The 20,796-nt window shown below is 37.5% G+C and overlaps 1 protein-coding gene and 1 long non-coding RNA gene across 4 annotated transcripts; both read right to left on the bottom strand.

Moving 5' to 3' along the window:
• Positions 1-438: 438 nt before the first annotated feature.
• klhl21 (kelch-like family member 21) lies at positions 439-13,871 on the bottom strand. Of its 2 annotated transcripts, none has more exons than XM_008414539.3 (5): positions 13,713-13,871; positions 7,421-8,499; positions 4,337-4,742; positions 3,408-3,480; positions 439-3,145 (listed from the first exon to the last, which is right to left on the bottom strand). In XM_008414539.3, the coding sequence occupies exons 2-5, from the start codon at positions 8,445-8,447 to the stop codon at positions 2,816-2,818; spliced, it is 1,836 nt and encodes a 611-aa protein (XP_008412761.1). In that variant the 5' UTR covers positions 8,448-8,499; positions 13,713-13,871; the 3' UTR covers positions 439-2,815. The 2 variants fall into 2 exon arrangements, with proteins under 2 accessions (XP_008412761.1, XP_008412760.1); XM_008414538.3 differs by lacking the exon at positions 13,713-13,871 and adding an exon at positions 9,468-9,866.
• A 4,503-nt stretch (positions 13,872-18,374) lies between these two features.
• LOC145552287 (uncharacterized) lies at positions 18,375-19,991 on the bottom strand. Of its 2 annotated transcripts, none has more exons than XR_014088288.1 (3): positions 19,294-19,991; positions 18,687-18,801; positions 18,375-18,589 (listed from the first exon to the last, which is right to left on the bottom strand). It is a non-coding gene; the product is annotated as an uncharacterized LOC145552287 (long non-coding RNA). The 2 variants fall into 2 exon arrangements; XR_014088287.1 differs by having other exon boundaries at positions 18,375-18,592; positions 19,294-19,990.
• Between the last annotated feature and the right edge of the window lie 805 nt (positions 19,992-20,796).

Genomic DNA, 20,796 nt, shown 5'->3' with positions numbered 1-20,796 from the left:
TCTTACTCGCACGGTTTCAGTATTTAACTATTCGGTAGAATCCTCAATGTTTTTTGCTTATGAACACGTGTTTTCCATCTAAAGGAAAAATACATACAACTCATTTTATTGCATTGATTCAATTTCAATATTATTGTGTGATAGCTCAATGCAAAGAGAAACATAATTGTGACGGGGAAGGAAGATGATTTAAGGTATTTTTTTTTCAAAATAAAATTAAAAGTGTGTTTGTGTACAGCTCCCTTTACTCTGATACCCCTTAAAAATCCACAACAAACTTCCTTAGTAGGCCACCTAAAGAGTAAATAATCTACATGTGAGAAATTCTCTGTATAAATCCAACTGGTCCGTTAAAACCCAAGAGGTTTCTACAGAACAGAACAGATATTTATCGTAATGTAAATTAGAATTTTACGAGTAATCAAAACACACACAATATATCTTTAAAATATGCTTTATTTACAACACTGGTTCAACTTCACAAAACTGTATGAGAACTAAGAAAAAACTGCTTTTACAACACTAAAACACTTCAAAAACTACATACTTTAAAGCAAAAACATTTTTTCAAGCTGAGATTTTTTTGCACTTCCAGTCAATGTTGCTGGAAACATTACAAGCCAGCACAACATAGCTAGATGCATAAATACGCACAGAAACAAGAGAATTATAAATATATATATTTGGTTTAGGAAAGTTCTTCATGCACATTTCAACTGGATCATTGAACGACTGATGTGCAACTAAGAAACTAGAGTCAGACCAACTAAATAAAAACTCAACACTGCAAGCTGGAGTCCTTCAGACCAGAACTCAACTCTTCATTTCTCACACTAAACAGAAGAAATGCAAGTCTGTTGTGAAACTTGAGAAGTTAGGGAATGTAAACATTTAACAGTAAATTTATGACCTAACTTTAACTTGCATGTAGAAATATACTGCTAATTTAGAACTGCATTTAAAACAAAACTGAATCAGCAGCAATCCTCAAAATCCTGCATCAACCACAATACAGCCCCACCCACAAAGTCCCCAGATCTTTCTAACAACACGAGTTCAAGCTTTTGAGCTGTAAATGGAAATGCATCTGAATGTAAAAGAAAAAACAATCAATCCTAAAATGCACATGGATGTGTTGGAGCATGAGATGTCCAGGACAGGCCAGACTTGTGCATCGTGATGCTTCAGTTGGCCACAGATCAAAATTAGCACATTTTTACTTGAAATTTCTCAAGAAAAATGATGCATAATAAGTTTTTCTTATGCATCAAAATTGAAAGCAACTTCTTTCAGTACATTTGGATTTTAATAAAATCTGATTGATGCATCAATGGAGATATTCTTGCAAGTCCTTCATTTTCTGTTGAGGTAAAAACTACAATCAGACTTAACAGGAAACAACTTGCAATATTTGAGAACCGATATTTTCCTCACGTCCATGTCTTGTTGCTATAATCTCATTTGCCCAAACTTCTGCTTCACACTGCAGACATAACCATCAGTTAAAAAACACCAAATATCACATAGGGCATTGCTTTCATGTGACTCTATGCAGTTGTGATCTTGAATGCTTGGGAACTGCAGTGAAAACGTATCTGCAGGTCAAAGTAAAAAATAAAAGAAAATAAAAGAAAATAAAAAGTCCAATCTGTATCTTTACTAGTGTTTCACCCTTTCATCAAGGCATACAAACAGCTATCTTGTTATCTAAAACCCAAAGTTGTCTATCAATATACAGAAGAGTAAAAAATATTAGATGGCAAAAACAAATTCTGTCTGTGACCCCATGTAGTGACCAGGAAAGTCCACAAGAGGGCCGAAAATCTCCAGAAACCCCATGCATCAACAGAAATGAAGTTGTTTTGAACAATGGGTAAAACTAAATCTAGGTTGGATGTTGCCCAAACATTTCAAACCTTTTCTGTACATCAAATGACACTAATGCTGTAAATCTCGATCTATTTCCCTAGCAGATGCACACTGTTATGACCATATGTAAATTAAAAAACAAGGAAAATAATATGGATTATGATGCATTTAAACTATATGCAGTCTTCTCTCATGCAAGAGTCAACAACAAAGGAAAGAAAAATCCAGGTACCTCAGAGTGTGATAGTACACACACCATGGTCTTTCAGCACTTTCACAACAAAAATGTTCAAAATTATTTGGAGCTTATTGTGAATGATTGTTAAAAGTTAAAGTGCTTTTAACCGTTTTCACCGCCATCCTTCTGCTGTTGCAGTTCATATCCCTTCATTCTCTCTGAGCCAAGATGTAGCAGGGTTCAAAATCTACTTTAAAGCAAATAAATCTATAGAGCAGCAGCATATCATACCTCATCAATACCAAACCATTACATCATTCCCAATTGAGATTTCCCACCAATTCTTGCAGCAATGAGGTAAACTGAACACCGCAAAAGCAAAATCTTACGAAACATCTTTTTAGTTTCGTTTTCAGTGCAAATACCTTAGTATACTTAAAATTAGACTAAACTAACTTGGAAGTAACTTTTCAGCAAGATATAAAGAATTTTGAATTTATACGAGTTACATTTATTTCCCTTTGGGATTATTAAAGTATAATCTAATTTGAATAAGAGCTAAATCAACAATTCTTTAATATGGATGAAAACATACTATTATTTCTCTCATCAATACTAAGAAATTAACTTAAAAGTCATATCTTGCTGAAAGGCTACTTGTAACTTAGTTTTGTTTTATTATATTTGCACTAGAAACTAAACTCAAAATACTTGGTAAGATTTAGTATTTTTGCAAAGAGAGAACACGGCAGGCATGTATGACCCGCGTCAATGCGCTGGGTTTACATCCTGGTTCTGGTTCAGATTGTTGTTGAGGTTGTGGAGCGCTTGATGGCGCTGGTGCCGGTGGAGGTGTATGGCGTTGGACTCGGGTGTGTCGGTGGGTTCAAACGAGCTGGCCACCAGCGGCATGAACTGGCGGAAGATGCTGACGCTGCCGTGCCAGAAGGTCCGCTGGGGGAGCCGTCCGGCCGCCGTCCAGGAGCGGTTCGTCGGGTCGTACGCCTCCACGACGTCCGACAGCTCGAACGTGTTGTCGTAACCGCCGGATACGAACAGCTTACCGCCCAGGACTGCCACGCTGCCTCCGACGTGGACCTGAAAAATTCGGGGATCTTTATTTTTGTGTACCGATGTGTTGGAAAGTTTGCTTTTCTTCAGTGTTTCTACAACTTCTGCTGCGTTTGGACAATAAATCCATTGGAGACAAACTGCAGCACAGGGAGCATCAATTCCTGCTTGTTTATATTGATCTTGTCCTGTTCTGTGTCTCCAACCTGTTTACTGTACAACACTGGAGGTCACAGAAGACTATTATTAAAGCAGGGCAGCACACAAGCATCTGATGTGAAATACAAACCTGGTTCATGGGGCTAATTTTGTCCCACTCGTTCTTTTGTGGATTGTAAACATCAACCTCCGCCGAGTCATCCCTGCAAATAGAGACGGGCTGTTACTGGCCAAATACCTGCTGCGTCATCTGTATCAGAAGCTCTGATGACTGTTTCATCCTGGTAAATCCTTCTAGTTATTAATATTCAGCCATTCTGAACGTAAACACGTCACCACCCAAATTATGTGGAAATATTAGAGGGAAATTTGAGGTTTTTTCTGTTAGATTAAGCCAGAATGAACAAAAAATGTCACATTCTTTAAATTTTGACAACAAATTAGTACGTTAAGGTAGTTTTCTTCATGTTTTGAACAATAAACATTCTGTTGCCTAAAATGCACTAGCATACTATGTTAACATCAATACACTGTAAGGATGATCTGTTGACAATTATGGGATTAAAAAAGCAAAAAGTTAAGGGATATTTTTTACAGAATTTGAAACAGGTGAAGCTAAAACTGCCACTTGTGAACAGATTTACAGGTAAAGTTTTTTTTTTATGTTTTTAATGCAAAAAAACAAAAAAAAAATTTGTACAGTTGTGACTTAATTACTCTGACTGCATTGCTCTTTCGGTAAATGACATGTTTTAGTCTGAATACTACAGTTAATGATTATTCCATGACTAAATTAGTTGACAATTACTTCAATAATCGATTCATCATGATTAACGATTTTATCCATACTAGTGATGAGATGTTCAAAAAGCAAATTAGTTAAAGTCACAGAAGAGCAAGTTGCCATTTTATAATAATCTTTAAAAATAGCTAGAGCTGTTTATTTACACTTAAAAAAACATAAAACAAAAGCCATTTGTGAGTGAAATAATTTAACTAAAGGCTAGCCTGTCTAAATTGTTACCTTAGTAACAAAATATACAGTAAGAGATCCCTCACCTAACAAAGTAAATGAGGCCATTGAGGGTCACTGTTTTGGGAGTGAAGGACCAGGGAGGCAGCTGTCCACAGTTGACCATGGTCCAGCGGTTGGTTTCGGCGTCGTAGCTCTGGACGGCCATGGTGTCCTCACCGGTCAGAGAGCCTATGGCGTACAGGCGGCCGTTGCACGCCGTCGTGGAGCAGTTGTCCATGGGGTGCAGCATGCCTGGCAAGGCCTCCCAGCAGTCCAGAGCCTGGTCGTAGCGCTCGGTGCTGTCCGACGCCACCACGTACAGCTGGCCTTTCAGCACGCACGAGCTGTGGTACTCGCGGGCCTTCAGCATGGGCGACACCTCCGTCCACTCGTTCACACTGGACTTGTAGCGCCACACGCCGTCGTACAGGCGGGAGCCGTCAGAACCTCCTGGAGAAACACGGAGAAGCAGCTTTCAGCTTCCATGCACCAAAAATCTGGAACAAACTTCCAGAAAACTGCAAAAATGCTGAAACACAGACTTCCTTTAAATCAAGGTTAAAAAGCGACTTGTAAGTAAACGGAACATTGATCAACATATTTTACAGAGCAAGTATCCAAAGTAAAACAATTACCAAAAACAATAAACCATAAATATAATGGATTATGATGTCTCTGAAAACAAAATTGCTCTTCAAAAAATATTAACCATCAGAATGGAAATTATTGACCTTATTTTAATTTATCATGCGACTAATTAATTGCTTATTGCAGGCTTAGTGTAAATTACTTTTGAACTAAATTGTGCTATGCAAATAAACTCTACAAGAATATGAGCTGAATTATGATTTATCTAAATAAATAATGCAATAAGAGTTATATTAATAGTGTTGGGAACTCAGAGAGTAAATAACATCCAGACATTAAGAAGACTTCAGTTTGCAGACACCCGTCTACATGTATGGGGTCTTTAACAAGTATAACATCATAAACTTAGAGACATTGCAAAGAACAAACTAAAACAAACCAAAATGTAAACGCATAATCTCTCCTTGAACAAATGAGATCGACAGACATCTGTTCAACGCCCCACTCTCCCACATTCACAAGTCTAAACATAGACTCCACTAACTTAATGCAGCAAAGCCACAATAGTCAGCTGCTACTGAAACTGTTCTACAGATGGACTTTATTGTGTTTCTCTACAAAGGCAATAAATTCTTCATCAACCTTATTTCAAAATGTGCTTAAGACATAATAATATACATATGCAGATGTTCAATTTGTTAAGTTTGTAAATCACTCATCTGGTCCACCTCTGTACAGTTGAAATCATTTTCTCTTCTAAAAGACTTTTTTTTCCACAGCGTCTTCTTTTCCGTTAGGATTTACTAAAATTATCCCTACTTCCTTAATGCCAGAATAATAAAATGGATTTTCTTCAAATTCAGAAGAAAGTATATATTTCCTTAAAATGCCACAGTAACTGCATGTTGTGTATCAGACATTAATACACAATATAGATATATCTTTAATCTTTTTTCCATACTTTTCTGAACATTAAAAACATTTTCAACCAGTTCAGCAGCAGCTATTTATTATTGCCACCTTCAAAAATCTCAGTTTTATTCTGACAGTCAGTGAGTATGTTTGACTGGCCATTTAAACCAGTTCAGATGACCAGTTAGTTACATTTATGAGCTGTATTTAAGTGACTGATGTGGCGAGGTTGAATAGATTCATTGAGTGTAATTATATGTATATAAAACAGACAAAAATGTGTTGTAAAAATACAATGTGACAGAAAATAAGTCATCAAATAATTTGGAAATGTAATGGCTTTAAATAGTAATATCAGTACTTGGTAATGACAAATAACTGCTATCAGAATAATCATATTCAGTCAGCTAAATATGATTATTTCTGATTCTCTGCAGCAGATGGTAGGTGTATACCCAAGAAGATCTGAAATTTAAAAAAAGAGCCTGAAGAAAGTACATTTACATTTAATAAATTGGTTTTTCACTCTGATTCCACAGAATCCACATAAAATTAAGTCTGGGAAATAATTTGTAATTGTTTTAGCTCACAAAAACAGAAGAGTGTTAAATTTTGAGCACCACTGTACATCACAATCATGTGTTGCTGTTATTTCTATAAATGATGTTATTAGCTAATGCTGCTAAATCAGTGCACCATCATAAGTCCTCTTCAGGAGCCAGGAGTACAATATCTAACACCACATCTTGAATATCCAGTTAACTTCTCTGTGTCGCATCAGACATACGACACAGAGAACACCATTCCAGTGCTAATAACAACGATGACAAGGATAGCACAGCTGTCCTGGTAGCATCTGCATTGCCTCATTTGCCCTCCTCAGGCACAGAGAATATTAAAAGAGGATGTAGATTATTTATATTCTTTCTCTAGAGGCCTTTTGAAAAAATGAAGGAGCAGAAATAGAAATCACCTGACAGTCTGGTTCAACTGGGGACCAAAATTGCAACATTTGTTATATTTTCAATGCACTGTCTCAAAAGAAGCAAAACTTTTTAGAAACGTGTTCCCCAACTTCTCTTGTGGTGGCGCTGCACCAAAAATTGTTAAAGGAAAAGACAAAAAAACCTATAAAGAAGACAATGAACGCAACTTCCTTCTTCACCAAATATAAACAAAAATGGAGAGGAGTCAGATTTGAGTGGTTGTAGGATTCTCTTTTGTCTTTGGTAAAAGACCACGATCCATTTCTCCCATTAATGCTTTTGGTTGTATTTACCCAGAATGCCCTGCGCTATTCCGCTTCCTGCTTTTGGAGCAATCTCTGGTCCGCTCTGCATTTACATTCCAATCGAAATCAGACAGGTTTTTAGGCGAACCAGAATTTGCATTTTTGCGTGAAACAATCTCTGGAAACAAACTTGAGTTTGACTGAAGCAGACTAACCATGGCTGGTGTGAATGCACACCAAAATACATGAATCTATCAAATATCAAATGTGGGATATTGGATTCAACTGAGAACTGAAATATCTGCTTAATTTACCCAGTTAAGAAAATTAGCCGTTAACATAACACAACCAGAGCTAGATCAGAGCTGTCTGCTGAAGATTTGTTTGGGTTTCTTACCTGTGACATACATATCATTTCCGAGGGCTGCTATGCTGTAACCTCCTCCGAGGTGGTCAGGGAATTCAGCCAGGTAGCGCCACTGTCCGGTCTGAGGGTTGTAACAGTCCACAGTGACCAGTTCGTCGCAGTCCTGGTCACAGCCTCCGACCACCACCAGGATTTCCGCCAATCCCGTAGAGGGCCGAGGCCGCATGCGGTGGCACGGCCTGTCGTGACGATCGTATTCACAGGACTGGAAGCTGCGGGCTTCGTTCACCATGCGGAGGCAGGTGGGTGACAGGTAGACAAGCGGGTCACTCTCCACGTGGGCCAGGAGGAAGAACCGCCTGACGAACGGGAGGCGGACCTGCTGGAGGAGTTCGGGCCAGTAGTGCAGCCGTCGCTGCAGATCAGCCTTTACCCACCGCACTGCGATTTGGTAGACCGTCTCCTCCTTATCCACGCAAAGCTCGTCGTCGGACACGAACTCTAGTAGGCGCTTCCATGGCAACCGCTCAAAGTCTGTCCCTTTCGCCAGCTCCATTATGTTTTTGAGGACGAAGCGGCGTGCGCTAGTCGCCAACTCCCTGCAAGCGTAAGCCTCTGCAAAGTCTTGTATCTCTAAACAGTTGGAGACATCCAGACGCTGCTCCAGAAACGCACAGCAGGCCTCTTTGACCGAGGGGAACTGGAACAAATCAGCCGTCTTCAGCAGGAGGTCCACGTTGTCCTGAGTGACCGTGACCCGACCCGTGTAGCAGAAGTCCACCAGTAAGCCTAAAAGCTCGGCAGACACCTCGTGTAGAACCACTCTGTCCATTACGCTCTCCCTCAACGTCCCGGTGAACATGGCACGGAAGTAGGTGCTGGCAGCAGCCAACACCGTGCGGTGGCAGTGGAACTCCCGCCCCTCGGCACATAAAGTCACGTCGAAAAACTTCCGCTCAGCTCGTAGCTCATGGATTCCTCTCAGGAGGTTGAAGGCGTGCGAAGAGTCAAAAAAAGGTAAGGTGGACGGCTGCGTCTGGAGAACTGGTTTCTCCATCTTTCCTCTCACCGTGTCTCACTGGTGGTTGAGTTCAGAAGGAGGATTTCATCTGGAATAGACATCAAAAATACTTGTTAAGCATCAACTGAGTTTATCAGTAATCCTGCTACAAATTCCTACCTCATTATCAGCTAAGTTCCAGAATGTTTCCTTATCTAACAACTAAACCATAAAAACAAGATTCCAAACAAAATTACCAGACCAAAAAGGATTTTAACAGTTGCTTTCAAATTACAACAAAAAGTTTCAAACTGCAGATCAAATCAAAGATGAGTGGTGGTTGAAGGGCTTTTATTTTTACAGTCTTGGTTTACATACACTTGTCACTAGTAAAAGTATTAACTGTACTTTTAATGAAGCATTTTGCTTAATTTTGTATTTTTAGTGAGGAATGATTACAGCTCTAGAGGTAAGGAAAGCAGCAGCTAACATTTCCATAGCCCCCTCACATCCTAGACACAATTAACACCTTACCATCAGCGTACTCAGCTACTCAACTGTGAAACAAAATAAGTTTATTTGCACTTTCCAACCTGTATGTTTTTTAAGCTACATTTCAAAATACAATCTTATCTTTCAAGGACATATATTATTTAAATTGCAGTTAGTGCTTTAGCAATAGCAATTTACTTTTGGTGTTTAGCGTTAGCAAAAGTAATGTTTATGATTAATATTTTAGGGTTAGCGAAACCTTGTCCACCACTGCACCCCTTCATTATTAAAAGCCAAAAATTAAAAGCGATGCATGTCACTTTTAACATTAATGGAAGGATCATTATTGCAGTCATTTCTTCATAGATTGTGTCAAACATTTCTCATCAAATGATATTACATTTAAAATTATTCATTAAGAAATGTATGAATTCTTACAAAGAGAAAAAAAAAGATTTTTACAAAACAAAAATGACTTTGGTAAAGCATTTTTAATTGTCTTGATGTAATGGCAAAAGAACATAAAGTATGAAAGCCGTAGTGACAGTAACAATAGTTAAAAGCTTTTGCAGTTTGTTCTCCTACCTGATAAGCCCCTCCAGGCTGGTTACAAAAAGTAAAACAGTCAAGAGAACACAACAGTGAAGCTCAGTTCGACTCTGACGAATGCAACCAGCTCCCTCGACGTGTTTAAGAAAGAGCTCGCTTGTGGTCTGCAGCTATAAATACGCCCACAGTATCCATTTCCAGACGGGAGTGGGGGTTGGATTTTAGGGAGAACACCTAACAGGCAAGGGAACTGACGCTAACAGTCAGACACCCCCCACCACAACCTCTGGTATGTCTCTGCGGTCACTCAGAGTGAGTAAGGAGTCTTCATGGGAATTGCCAGCAGAGCCTTGGCCTCCTCACCACCTGTAGGGTTGCTTCCTGTTTGAATTTCCACCAATCTCTTGGCAAAACATACATCTGCTCTGAACTTACAGGTAAGGCAACACGATCACCTGCTTCAGTTTTATATGAAAACAAAACCTACAACCAGGTTCTTCTAGGAATAACAGCATCGCTCCAGAATTAATTTGACAATCATGAAATTCAATCTATCAGCCTTATGAGAAACACATTTTATTTTCACATTCACATTTCAGCTTAGTCGAATCACTTGGACAAAACCACTGATGACGACCTTCTCCGAGTCATCTTAGGAGAAGATAACTTCTTAAAATACACAAGTGTCTGCTTACAGAGATTTGTTGTAAAGCCCACCGTACCTCTGGCTGAAAGACAGTACACATTCCACACCAGGGTTCAACAATGCACCAGTCCAAAGATCTGTGCAGGGATCATTCTTCTCTCCTGAGGGCAAACAGAGCCCCGTAACCCAGAGAGGAGGTACAAATAAATGGAAAAACCCAAATATTAATATTCTTCAAAAGGATAAAAGGTAATATCTACTCAGAGGACAATGTTATGAAGGCTTCTGCCAAAAACTAGGAAGATAAAGGACATCACCCCAGGTTCAAAGACCTTACACTGGCTCCCTGTAGCTCAGCGAATAGACTTTAAAACATTTATTCTAGTTTATAAATCACTGAATGGCTTAGCACCAAAATACATTAAAGATCTCCTGCTGTTGTATCAACCTTCCAGACCACTCAGGTTTTCTGGTTCTGGTCCATTTTGAATCCCCAGAACCAGAACCAAACGTGTAAAAGCAGCATTCAGTTTTTATGCTCCAGTAATCTGGAACAAACATCCAAAACACTGAATTCCTTTAAATCAAGGTTAACTGTTTATAAAGTTATCCTTGATTCATAATAACTGGAACATTGATCAACATATTCAATATACACTGCTCAAAAAAATAAAGGGAACACTTAAACAACACAATATAACTCCAAGTAAATCAAACTTCAGTGAAATCAAACTGTCCACTTAGGAAGCAACACTGATTGACAACGGGGACCCTCGTCGGGTCAATCAGTGTTGCTTCCTAAGTGGACAGTTTGATTTCACAGAAGTTTGATTTACTTGGAGTTATATTGTGTTGTTTAAGTGTTCCCTTTATTTTTTTGAGCAGTATATATTTGGTTGATGATCTAACAAAATGTAATTTTTTTGGCGTTTCATAATTGGTTAGTAAATTATATTTTTATAATGTAAAGAACTTTGAATTGCCTTGTAGCTGAAATGTGCCGTACAAATAAACTTGACTGACAATTTCTCCAGGAACAACTTAAAAACATCACCAACTACAATCTGAATGTGGTAAAATTACTATTTTACTTCAGTCTGTCAGGGTGTGATGTTGTACAACATTAAGTACACAACACATCTAAATCAGCTCTGAAACTTGTACACAAAACAATCCCATCAATCCCTGCCACATCGCCCTTTCTAGAAAATGTAAATAAGAAGCACAATGCTTCCTAGAACTTTGTGTCCTTCAGGAGTCTGATTCATCGGAGAGGTGGGAGGGTGTGTGGAGTGTTTACATGGAAGCTGCTGTGTGGATGGATGTGTGCACAGTAAATCAAAAACAGACTCAGTGTATGTGAGGGTTTATGCACCATGTCTTCCCCCTGCTGGCATAACTTTGCAACTACAACCAAATATATTTTCGTCTGGTCTAGAAATATTTGGAAGAGACCGTTTTTTCCCCAATGTGGGTAACTATGTTGTTTTGTTTTGTTTTAATTGTGTAAAATACTGACAAACAAGTGATGTGACCATTCTTCTTTTATCCACAGTTTCCTCTTGAAGTGCTGTACTTATTTTCTCCCTTCACTCCACAAAATAGGTTTTTTATTTTTATTTATTTTTTAAGCAGTGAAGAGGCACAAAAGCAAAACCTGAAACTATTGATGCACCCGTTGCACAACAGGTTGTTAGGAAACCAAAGAGCGAGTGAGTTAGTAGATGCCACCCACATTACTTAGCTGGGTGGCATTTTTACAGTTCAATATTGCAACCGTATAAAATTACATGGATGCAATATTTGGTTGGATACATTTCTGCAAGCCAATTTAATTGGCCAGATGGATGGACAAGCCGCTCACCATATGTCGATTTTTAGTGGCTGTGATGCTGAAGCTGAAGATTGTAAAATTGCAATGATCCAATTGCAAAAAATTGCAAAAAAAAAGAAAAAAAGAAAAAAAAAAGAAGAATCAGGACAATGTAGGATAGCTGATATAATCATCAGAATATTCAGTAATGATGTCACTATAACATGTTTCCCGTTCAGGTCCAGCCCTAATATTAACATTTCATTTTTATAACTACTATTTAGAACTCGAAGTAAAAGAGTACATTGTTTTCACCAATTCTCTTATTTTGGACTTGGACACTCCTGACCTAAACAGAAACTAGTGCAAACATCTTCCTTAGGAAGTGTTCAGATTCCACTACAACCCTACACCCAACCTCCCTCCTGTCTGGAAAAAAGGAGCTGCAAAGCAATCAACTCATTCTGCATCACTGCTTCTTGATTCAGGATTGAGAGTGAAGACAGCTGCCGAGTCCAACGTAACCATCCAAGTGGAGACACATGAACCTACAGCCCTCCCCAGCTGAGCCTCTCCTGCCCTTAAAAAGGCAATCCAACACACTCACCTCATCCCATCTCTCATCTGTGGAAGGCCAACACAAACCTAACAGATGTAACAGTAAGATAAGACGACAGCAGGCCAGATGTGTTCTTGATATTTTGTTGCAGTCATGATTGCCCATCTAAATAGCGTGGTTTAATTTGAACCGATTATATTACGCAGTCATGTAATGGATCCCTTGGTAATGTGTTTTTTCTAGTTATTTAATTCTGGGACTTTTCAATTGCTTTGAAGAGTTTTATGGAATCTTCTTAATGGTTACAAAAAGATAAAAGCTACAAGGAGGCATTTTGTATTGACATATCAAATCGCATTGCAGCTGCAGAAGCGCTACAAATCTTTCAGTGGGATCCACGCAAATAGAGTTGCACAATATATCAAGTCACAATAATAACCCGAATGACAGGAATGGCAAAAGCAAATGAGATGGATTAGCTGACGGTGTTATCTAAAACATGTTTCTGAGGAATATTATCTCCACTGCCCGGGTATTGAGCTGTTAGCATGTTATGTCAGTCATGAAACTTTCATACAGAAACAGTGTCTGTAGTCAGAGGCCTCTTCAGATTTGTTGCAAGACTGACTGCTACTGGATATTCTTCCTGCCCACAGAATCACCTTCCACAATAACTCTTACTTGGAAGATGCGAGTTGTGACAATGTTTGATCTCCGTTTGTGAATTTTTCAGTTAAGCTGATTTTTACCAACCACCGGCACTGGAAGAATACTGAAAAATATCAGTTTGCTCCAATAATAAGAGGAGGAATCAGAAGGAACCAAATAAGTCTTCTAATATTCAGCATGGATTGGTGTGAGCAACGGACAGAGCAATAAGCCATGTAAAGTCTGGGACAATATTCAAATGTGAAACATCCGATTAAACTGCACTGTGTACAGCTCCGAGTTAGGAACTATCTGCAGATGTGTCCAAGAAAAGCTAACAAACAAAATAAGTTACACGAAAGCTAAACCTGTGGCACTCTGCTTTAATCTGTTGATTCTTATTTTTATCAGAGTTTTGTTATTTTAATACGCGTACATGTAAAGCTGTTTATCAACCAAGTGAAATCCCGCACTTCACCAGTTCAACACCAACAGGCAGCAGAAAAGTATTTTAGCTAAATTACGCGGACCTTTTGGTTAGACACAACGTTCAAGCTAAAATCAAACAGTCCGCAGAATGACTAAACGGGGCAGTCATGTTGTTGGGTAACTCACCAAAGTGCGCACTCGTCGGGGAATGAAGATTTTAGAGAGTAAATATAAGAGCTGATATTCCAAATCGAGCCTAAATTAAAGTTTGACGCCGCAGAAGTGCTCGGCCTCGTCAGCGCCATGACAGCCGTGCTGGAGAAAGTGATGCCTTCAGGTACCGTTGTAAATGTTAATATTAAACTGAAGCAAAGCAGTATTATAACACTTTAGTCGTTGAAATCATATTATTTATGAACCAAATTTACCTACTTCATGCTAAAAAAATACCGGTTTGTAAATCTAATTGTATTTATTTATTTTTTAACATTTTCTGCTTCTGATATTTAGCGTAACCGAAAACCATACTTTATGTTTCGTCTTTACATTTATATTTTACTTGATGTTTTTTTTTTTGCCTTGCCACCATTTAATAGAATTTAAGGCAGCTATTAAAACGAAAGTGCGTAAATAGAAACAAGGTTAGAGCATTTATTTCTTTTTGGGAAAAAAATCTAAACTTTCAGAATGAGTGTAAACGCATCTCAAACCTGGATCATTGCATAAAAAAGGCCTGTCTGCATTACATGCACTCTGATGTTTTGTCTGCCCCTTTGCTCTGTTGATATTGCAACTGCCATTTGCCTTTTGTTAGCCCTCCCATCACGTAAAAGTCCCAGTTTGACTGATTTAATTGTAAGCACAGTCAGAAATATTTCCAGTCAAACCTTTTAACGATGTCGGTATGCAAAAAATATTATTGGATGCTGTAAATAAAATATAGTTTCTATTTCTTCTGACTCTTTTTCTAAACAACTTTATCACTTCACTAGAATTTTAGAACCTAATGCATACTAAGGTATTTTGGGTTTTTGGACGTCTAACATAGGCAGTTATAAGCATTTCCAAAACTGGGCAGTTGTGATCCCAAACCCCTGCAAATACCTGCAGTCCACTTCCATCCATCCATCCATTCTCTTACACCCTTGTCCCTTAATGGGGTCGGAAGGGTTGCTGGTGCCCATCTCCAGCTAGCGTACCGGGCAAGAGGCGGGGTACACCCTGGAGAGGTCGCCAGTCTGTCGCAGGGCAACACAGAGACACACAGGACACACAACCATGCACACACACACTCACACCTAGGGACAATTTGGAGAGGCCAACTAACCTGACAGTCATGTTTTTGGACTGTGGGAGGAAACCGGAGTACCCGGAGAAAACCCACGCATGCACAGGGAGAACATGCAAACTCCATGCAGAAAGACCGGGGCCGGGAATCGAACCCAGAACCTTCTTGCTGCAAGGCAACAGCTCTACCAACTGCGCAGCCCCAGTCCACTTCCTTTTAGTAAAAAAAATAAAAACAAATAAACATATATTGTATAGCAGCGGGTGATTCTGTATTTTTCAGAGTGATAAAAGCTATTATTCTTCTGAACCACAACACCTTTAGTCACTTCAAATGAGAATCTCACATAATCTAAAGGACATTGGCAAGGAGAGTTCATGATGGAGAGAAATAGAGTCAAAAATCCAATAGTTGATGCACCAAGACATTCTGTCAGGGAGCTTAATGTACAATGTGATATGTGCACAGCAGAGACAATGAGGTGAGCAATGACAGTGACTGTAATAGTTGGAAACAGGGCAAGTGAAGAGCTAGTGAATGGACTCCAGGGCGAAGTTTAAACTGAGAATACAAGAGTTGTCAAAGAGGCAAAAAGTGCAAACCAGGTCTGAGGTCTCAATAAAACAGTTCACCCCTTCTCTTCTGCTGTATAACAGATTATCAATGCCTTGGTGATTTGAAATAATGAGAATTCAAAGGAGTTCTTACATGCATTACTGATTTCTATTGACTGTGGACATTTCATTACAGCTTTAGCCGATTTGTAGTCAAATACTCATAAATCTCTTTCCTATTGTATTCATTCTTCTAGGAATTTGGTGAAATTCAACTCAAAATGACATTGTGGTTTAATTAGTTTTGCTGTAAATTGCATTTCGACTTTAAACCACTGTTTAAGCGGTCTTTGGAATAGCGCTGTGTTTGCAAATACACTCGCTGCATCCGTGAGACAAGCTCATATTTCAAACTGAGGGCTTGAAATGAGAAAAGTCCCACAAGTCTTCCATCATTCTACACAGAGTTGTAATAAAAAATATACACCTAAACCCAGGCATCATCAACACCGCACTTCTCTCACCTCCTGTACACTTAAAAATTGTTTTTGTTCAAAATTGCATCATGGAAGAAACAATAAGCGCTCTGTTTCAGTTCATGCCATCTAAATGCATAATGGTCAGCCTAAACAAACAATACTAAAAAGATTTGAAGTGGTATCAACATAGTGTGATACCTTTGGAAATGTTTTAAGTCTACTTCATGATGTCAGGTTATTTTAGGTTTTACAGATCTGGTAATAATCAGGTGCGAGTGTGACTGTCGACATTGAACTCAGCTTTCAAAAACCCAATTAATTATTGGTTTGCAATACTTTTTTCACAAGAGTGGGGTTGAATATCTTCATTTTTCACTTAAAAAATTTAATATTTAGCAATCACAAATTATATTTTCTCATTTTTACTTTTTATGATAATCTGAAATGTTAAAGCAGCAAAGAAAGAGACATCTGTAAATACTGTCTCATATTATTCTATATGCCTGTTCCACCTAGATGGAGACAAAGAGTGAAACATCTTTTGCTGCGCAATTAGGAGGTGACCTGCCGTTGAACCGATATTTGTCCTTACTGCTTCCCTCAGGTGGTGAAAGTGGGAGAATTGCCCAAGGAGCGATGGGGTGAGAGTTCTGCTAAATTAGGTGCTTGGAGAGTTTTCCAAGAAATCATTTTGGCATTTAACAGCTACTTTACTCAGAGTCAGAGATTAAATTTGTCTGTGACATTTGGTTATTTTCCTCGCAGGGAAAATAAATGTTTTCAAAGCTTTTATGTTTATAGACACAGCCAGGGTGTTTCACAATAGAGAATAAACCCAACTTACTCATTAACCTGTAAAGCTATGTGATCAACATGTTTTATTTGCAAATGTAGCTCAGTAAGGTATAGAGTAACGTTTCCTCTGGGAAATATCTCTGCATTCTGTGCAATATTTTATAGCGTGTGATTATGAGCAGATAGAGTGATGCAGCACAGAAAGGAGTTCAGTGATTTCTCTCTGGCGATAGATGCACATTTCTACCACACTTTCCAGACACAAATAGTGGGAAATCTTTGAAAAAATAGGTGACTGTCACCCTGAGATGTGACTATTCTTATGCACAACTTTTATACTGTTCGTGCATCCTAATGAGAGGTGAAAACAAGGTTTATTAAAAACGAGAAGAAAATGTTTTTAATGTGTCCGACCACTAGATGGAGACATTTTATAACTTGTCGTACATCTGCCGTCTTTTTCTTTTCTTGAAAAACAGCAAAGCACATGTTGCTTTATTTTAGCCCAGGTTTAAATGCAGCAGATAAACCTCGGCGGCACACTGGGATTTAAAATACAGTTTTTAACTGCTCTGGAAGTTCAGTAAGGCATATTTGTGTAGGAAATAGTCTGTTTTAAATGTATTTCATCTTGATGCAAAAAATGCCATTCATTCCTGTCAAACTCCTGTAAATGTGTTGATTTTCTGTTTTACTAAAATACAGTTAACACCTTCAAAATATATTTCTACACTGCAAAAAGTCCCCTTTCAAAAACAAGAAAAAAAAGTACAAAAATAGGGTATAATTTTCTTAAAATAAGAAAAATTATCTGCCAACAGAACAAGAAAATTTATCTTGTCAAGATTTTCTAAAACAAGAAAAAATATCTTACCAAGATAAACCTACAATATCTTAAAATTAGTGTATTTTTACTTAAAACAAGCCAATTTTACTTATACGAGTAAGATATATTATCTTATTTTAAGAAAAATTATCTCAAGTAAAGAAAATGTTACTTGACACTGAATTTCTTAAAATAGCGTAAAATTTTCTTATTTTAAGAAAAATGTTCTATGTATTAAGAAAATAAATCTCATATATTCTATTTGTATTAGTAAAATTGGCTTGTTTTAAGTACAAATACACTAATTTTAAGATATTTGTAGGTTTATCTTGGTTAGATATTTTTTCTTGTTTTGGAAAATCTTGACAAGATAAATTTTCTTGTTCTGTTGGCAGATAATTTTTCTTATTTTAAGAAAATTATACCCTATTTTTGTACTTTTTTTTCTTGTTTTTGAAAGGGGACTTTTGCAGTGATATACCTAAATCTAGTTTATTTTTATTGTTGCATAGGATTAAAATATATATTTTATCATAGCCTTACTCAAGGTTCTTATGCTAAGACAAAAATCCAAAAATTGATCCTGTGAATACTGGAACAAGATATGTTATTGGCTTGCTGAAATGAAGACATAAGTTCAATTACTTTTAACATCTTTATTACGTTTAAGTTTCACATAAACACAATAAAACATGACTACTGGTCAGAATTTAAAGTCTGGATGGGCATCTGATTCTGAAACAATCCTGTAAAATGACAGAACAATGACGATCTGACACATCTGCTGCACTAAGAGTCAAGCAAACCAAATTGTCCAAAGCAAAAAAAAATCTTGGGATTAGATGTCAACAATAGGAGCTTCCCCGCAATGAACTTCTTCCAATAAGCCATAGACTTATATGCGGAAGTCTTGCCTCAGTTACGGACGGTGTTCTCAAGACGTCTGTCAGCAGCACAGAGAGGAGTGGCCCCAGACACACGGATGCTGAAAGGTGTAGTAGCTATGATGTCCTCCTTTCAGAAGATCAGGGCAGGCAGCATGGTTCCAATGGCCAGTAGAAAGTTAGTTTCACGATCACCACAGAGCTGAAAAGTGGTCTTGTTTGAAGTTGTTGGGTCATCTGCTAATTGGAGCACAGACAGAAAAACAATCACAAAACAAACCACGTTTTAGGGTCTAATCAGTGTAATGATGAATCAGTATCATAAATTTCTTACCTCAAGAATGTGAAGGATGCCGTCACTTGCAATTCCCAAAGTTTCTTGTAGATGGTGCAATACGTGATTGACGATGTGTCTGGCATAGGCTTCACCATGGCAACAGTTTGGTTTACTTGAAAAATAAAACAAGTCTTATTTTAGTTCATGTGCTCAATTACAATATTACATGAATTCAAGATGGCAAGAAAGTTATTTTAATTAAATCAAACTAGGACTACTTAAATTCACAAATCAAAAATAGTGTTTAAAATATCCTGGTAACAGTGTGGAATATCTAACCTAGGCTTTAGTCTCATTGCATTTAAGTTTTTAAATTACAGCACATAAAACACCCTCAAAGTTAGTGAAATACTAGGCGGAATTGCTCTTTAACCATTTCCCGAATCATAAGCTACGAATGAGAAGCCACCTTAGCTATGTTAAAAAACGGAAGCTACCAAGAACTCGTGTCGATATTTTAAGCCACAGCTATTGTGGTTAATAACTGTTCAAAGCTCATATTCACAAGAGCGGCTCTTTAACCGCGGATGAAAATTGGCATATCACGACATGCTAACTAGCTTCAGTTAGCTTATCTTAGAAAGACAGACAACTTTAAACTTACCTCTCAGTACAGCAGCTGTAGGGTCTATACACGTAAAAAAGTCCTCCATCTTCATTCATGTCCAACCGAGATTAGAGAATTTGCCAAAAGAAAATCTTATAAAAGTACAGTAGATAAAAGCTTAGTTAGGCTGTTACAACTGAATTAACGGTTAATCAGGGCAGTTAAATGATCTCTGGCGTTGCCGTTAGTGATGTGCGGATTGATACTGAAATATCGATTCTTCCGATACCAGAACTTAATTCTTTAAAATCTATTGTCAGATCCAAGGATCAATACTTTCAACACTTTAGTAATTTGAGATAATGTAGATTAACAAGAGCAAGTTAGAAAGTAACTAAATTATTGAGATCTTGCCGAAATGAAACGTTGTTAATGGGAACTACTTTTTCTTCCGCCTGGTGAGTATGTAATGTGTAAGGACGTAATGCCCAAGCGCAGCGTGCTGCTGACGCTCACTCACTCAGAAATGGACATGTTGACAGATTATTAAAAAAGTGACATGGAGCCATTTCAGCTGTCATTTTATAGTAGTTTTAATAATTAAACAAGGATGTGTTTAGTAGGGTTATTACTTTACTAATTTTCTTTTTTTAGTTTGCAACTCCATTTTCACATGTTTTGTATATTTCTGCTGAATTAAAATAGTTTATAGTAAACGGGATTGTTGTCTCAATATACTTCTGAGTTTAAAATGAGTGCATCAGAGTACATTGTGTTCTTTTATGAAGCCAAGATATGGATTACATTTATTTTTATTTAATTAAGAAACAAATTAATTGTCTTTTGCACAAAGTATGGGATCTGTATTGCCAATACCACCTTAAATTTTACTCGATTGGATCAGAAAGAAAATCTGTTGTATCGAACATTAATACTATCTCACTGACATTTTGGGCGCTTTCCCATGTGGATTGTATGATGTCATAAAAGGGGTTACAAACATGATGAATAAAATATTGTTCAAACTAATATTAGTAACTTATAAAGTAAGAATTTGAAATATAAACCAAAAGTTAAAATATTTATCATGACATTGAGCTAATCAATATTGTTGATTCTAATCTCATTGTGTGGAATACCAGCCATTTCAAATCACACATCAATAGAAATTTCATGACATGTCAGTAAGAGGTTGCATCAAGAAGATCAAATTAAGAAGGTCCTTAGCAGATGGAAACATGCCAAGAATTATCTTGATATATAAACTGATATTGTTTCTGAAATTGTTGTGTTAAATGTCAATCGTTTAAATATTAAATTATAATTTCCTGTACACTCTGCCAATTTATACAAGAATATAAGTTCATGGTTTTTTTTTTAATTTTTCATTGACAATAACACAAAGGATTCCATTTGGACATAGTCTGTTTTAATTATCTGAATACATTTAATTAAGTATGTGATTTCGCTTTCTGTGCTTGAAATAAGAAATTTTTACTTATATAAAATAAGTTCTAGACTTGAAGTTTGATTGGTAAATATTGATATTCTAGATTCTAG

The sequence above is a fragment of the Poecilia reticulata genome, chromosome 7 (genome assembly GCF_904066995.2).
Source record: "Poecilia reticulata chromosome 7, P_reticulata-male-v2, whole genome shotgun sequence".
NCBI classification, from domain to species: Eukaryota; Metazoa; Chordata; class Actinopteri; order Cyprinodontiformes; family Poeciliidae; genus Poecilia; species Poecilia reticulata.
This window is presented reverse-complemented; position numbering and strand designations above follow the sequence as displayed.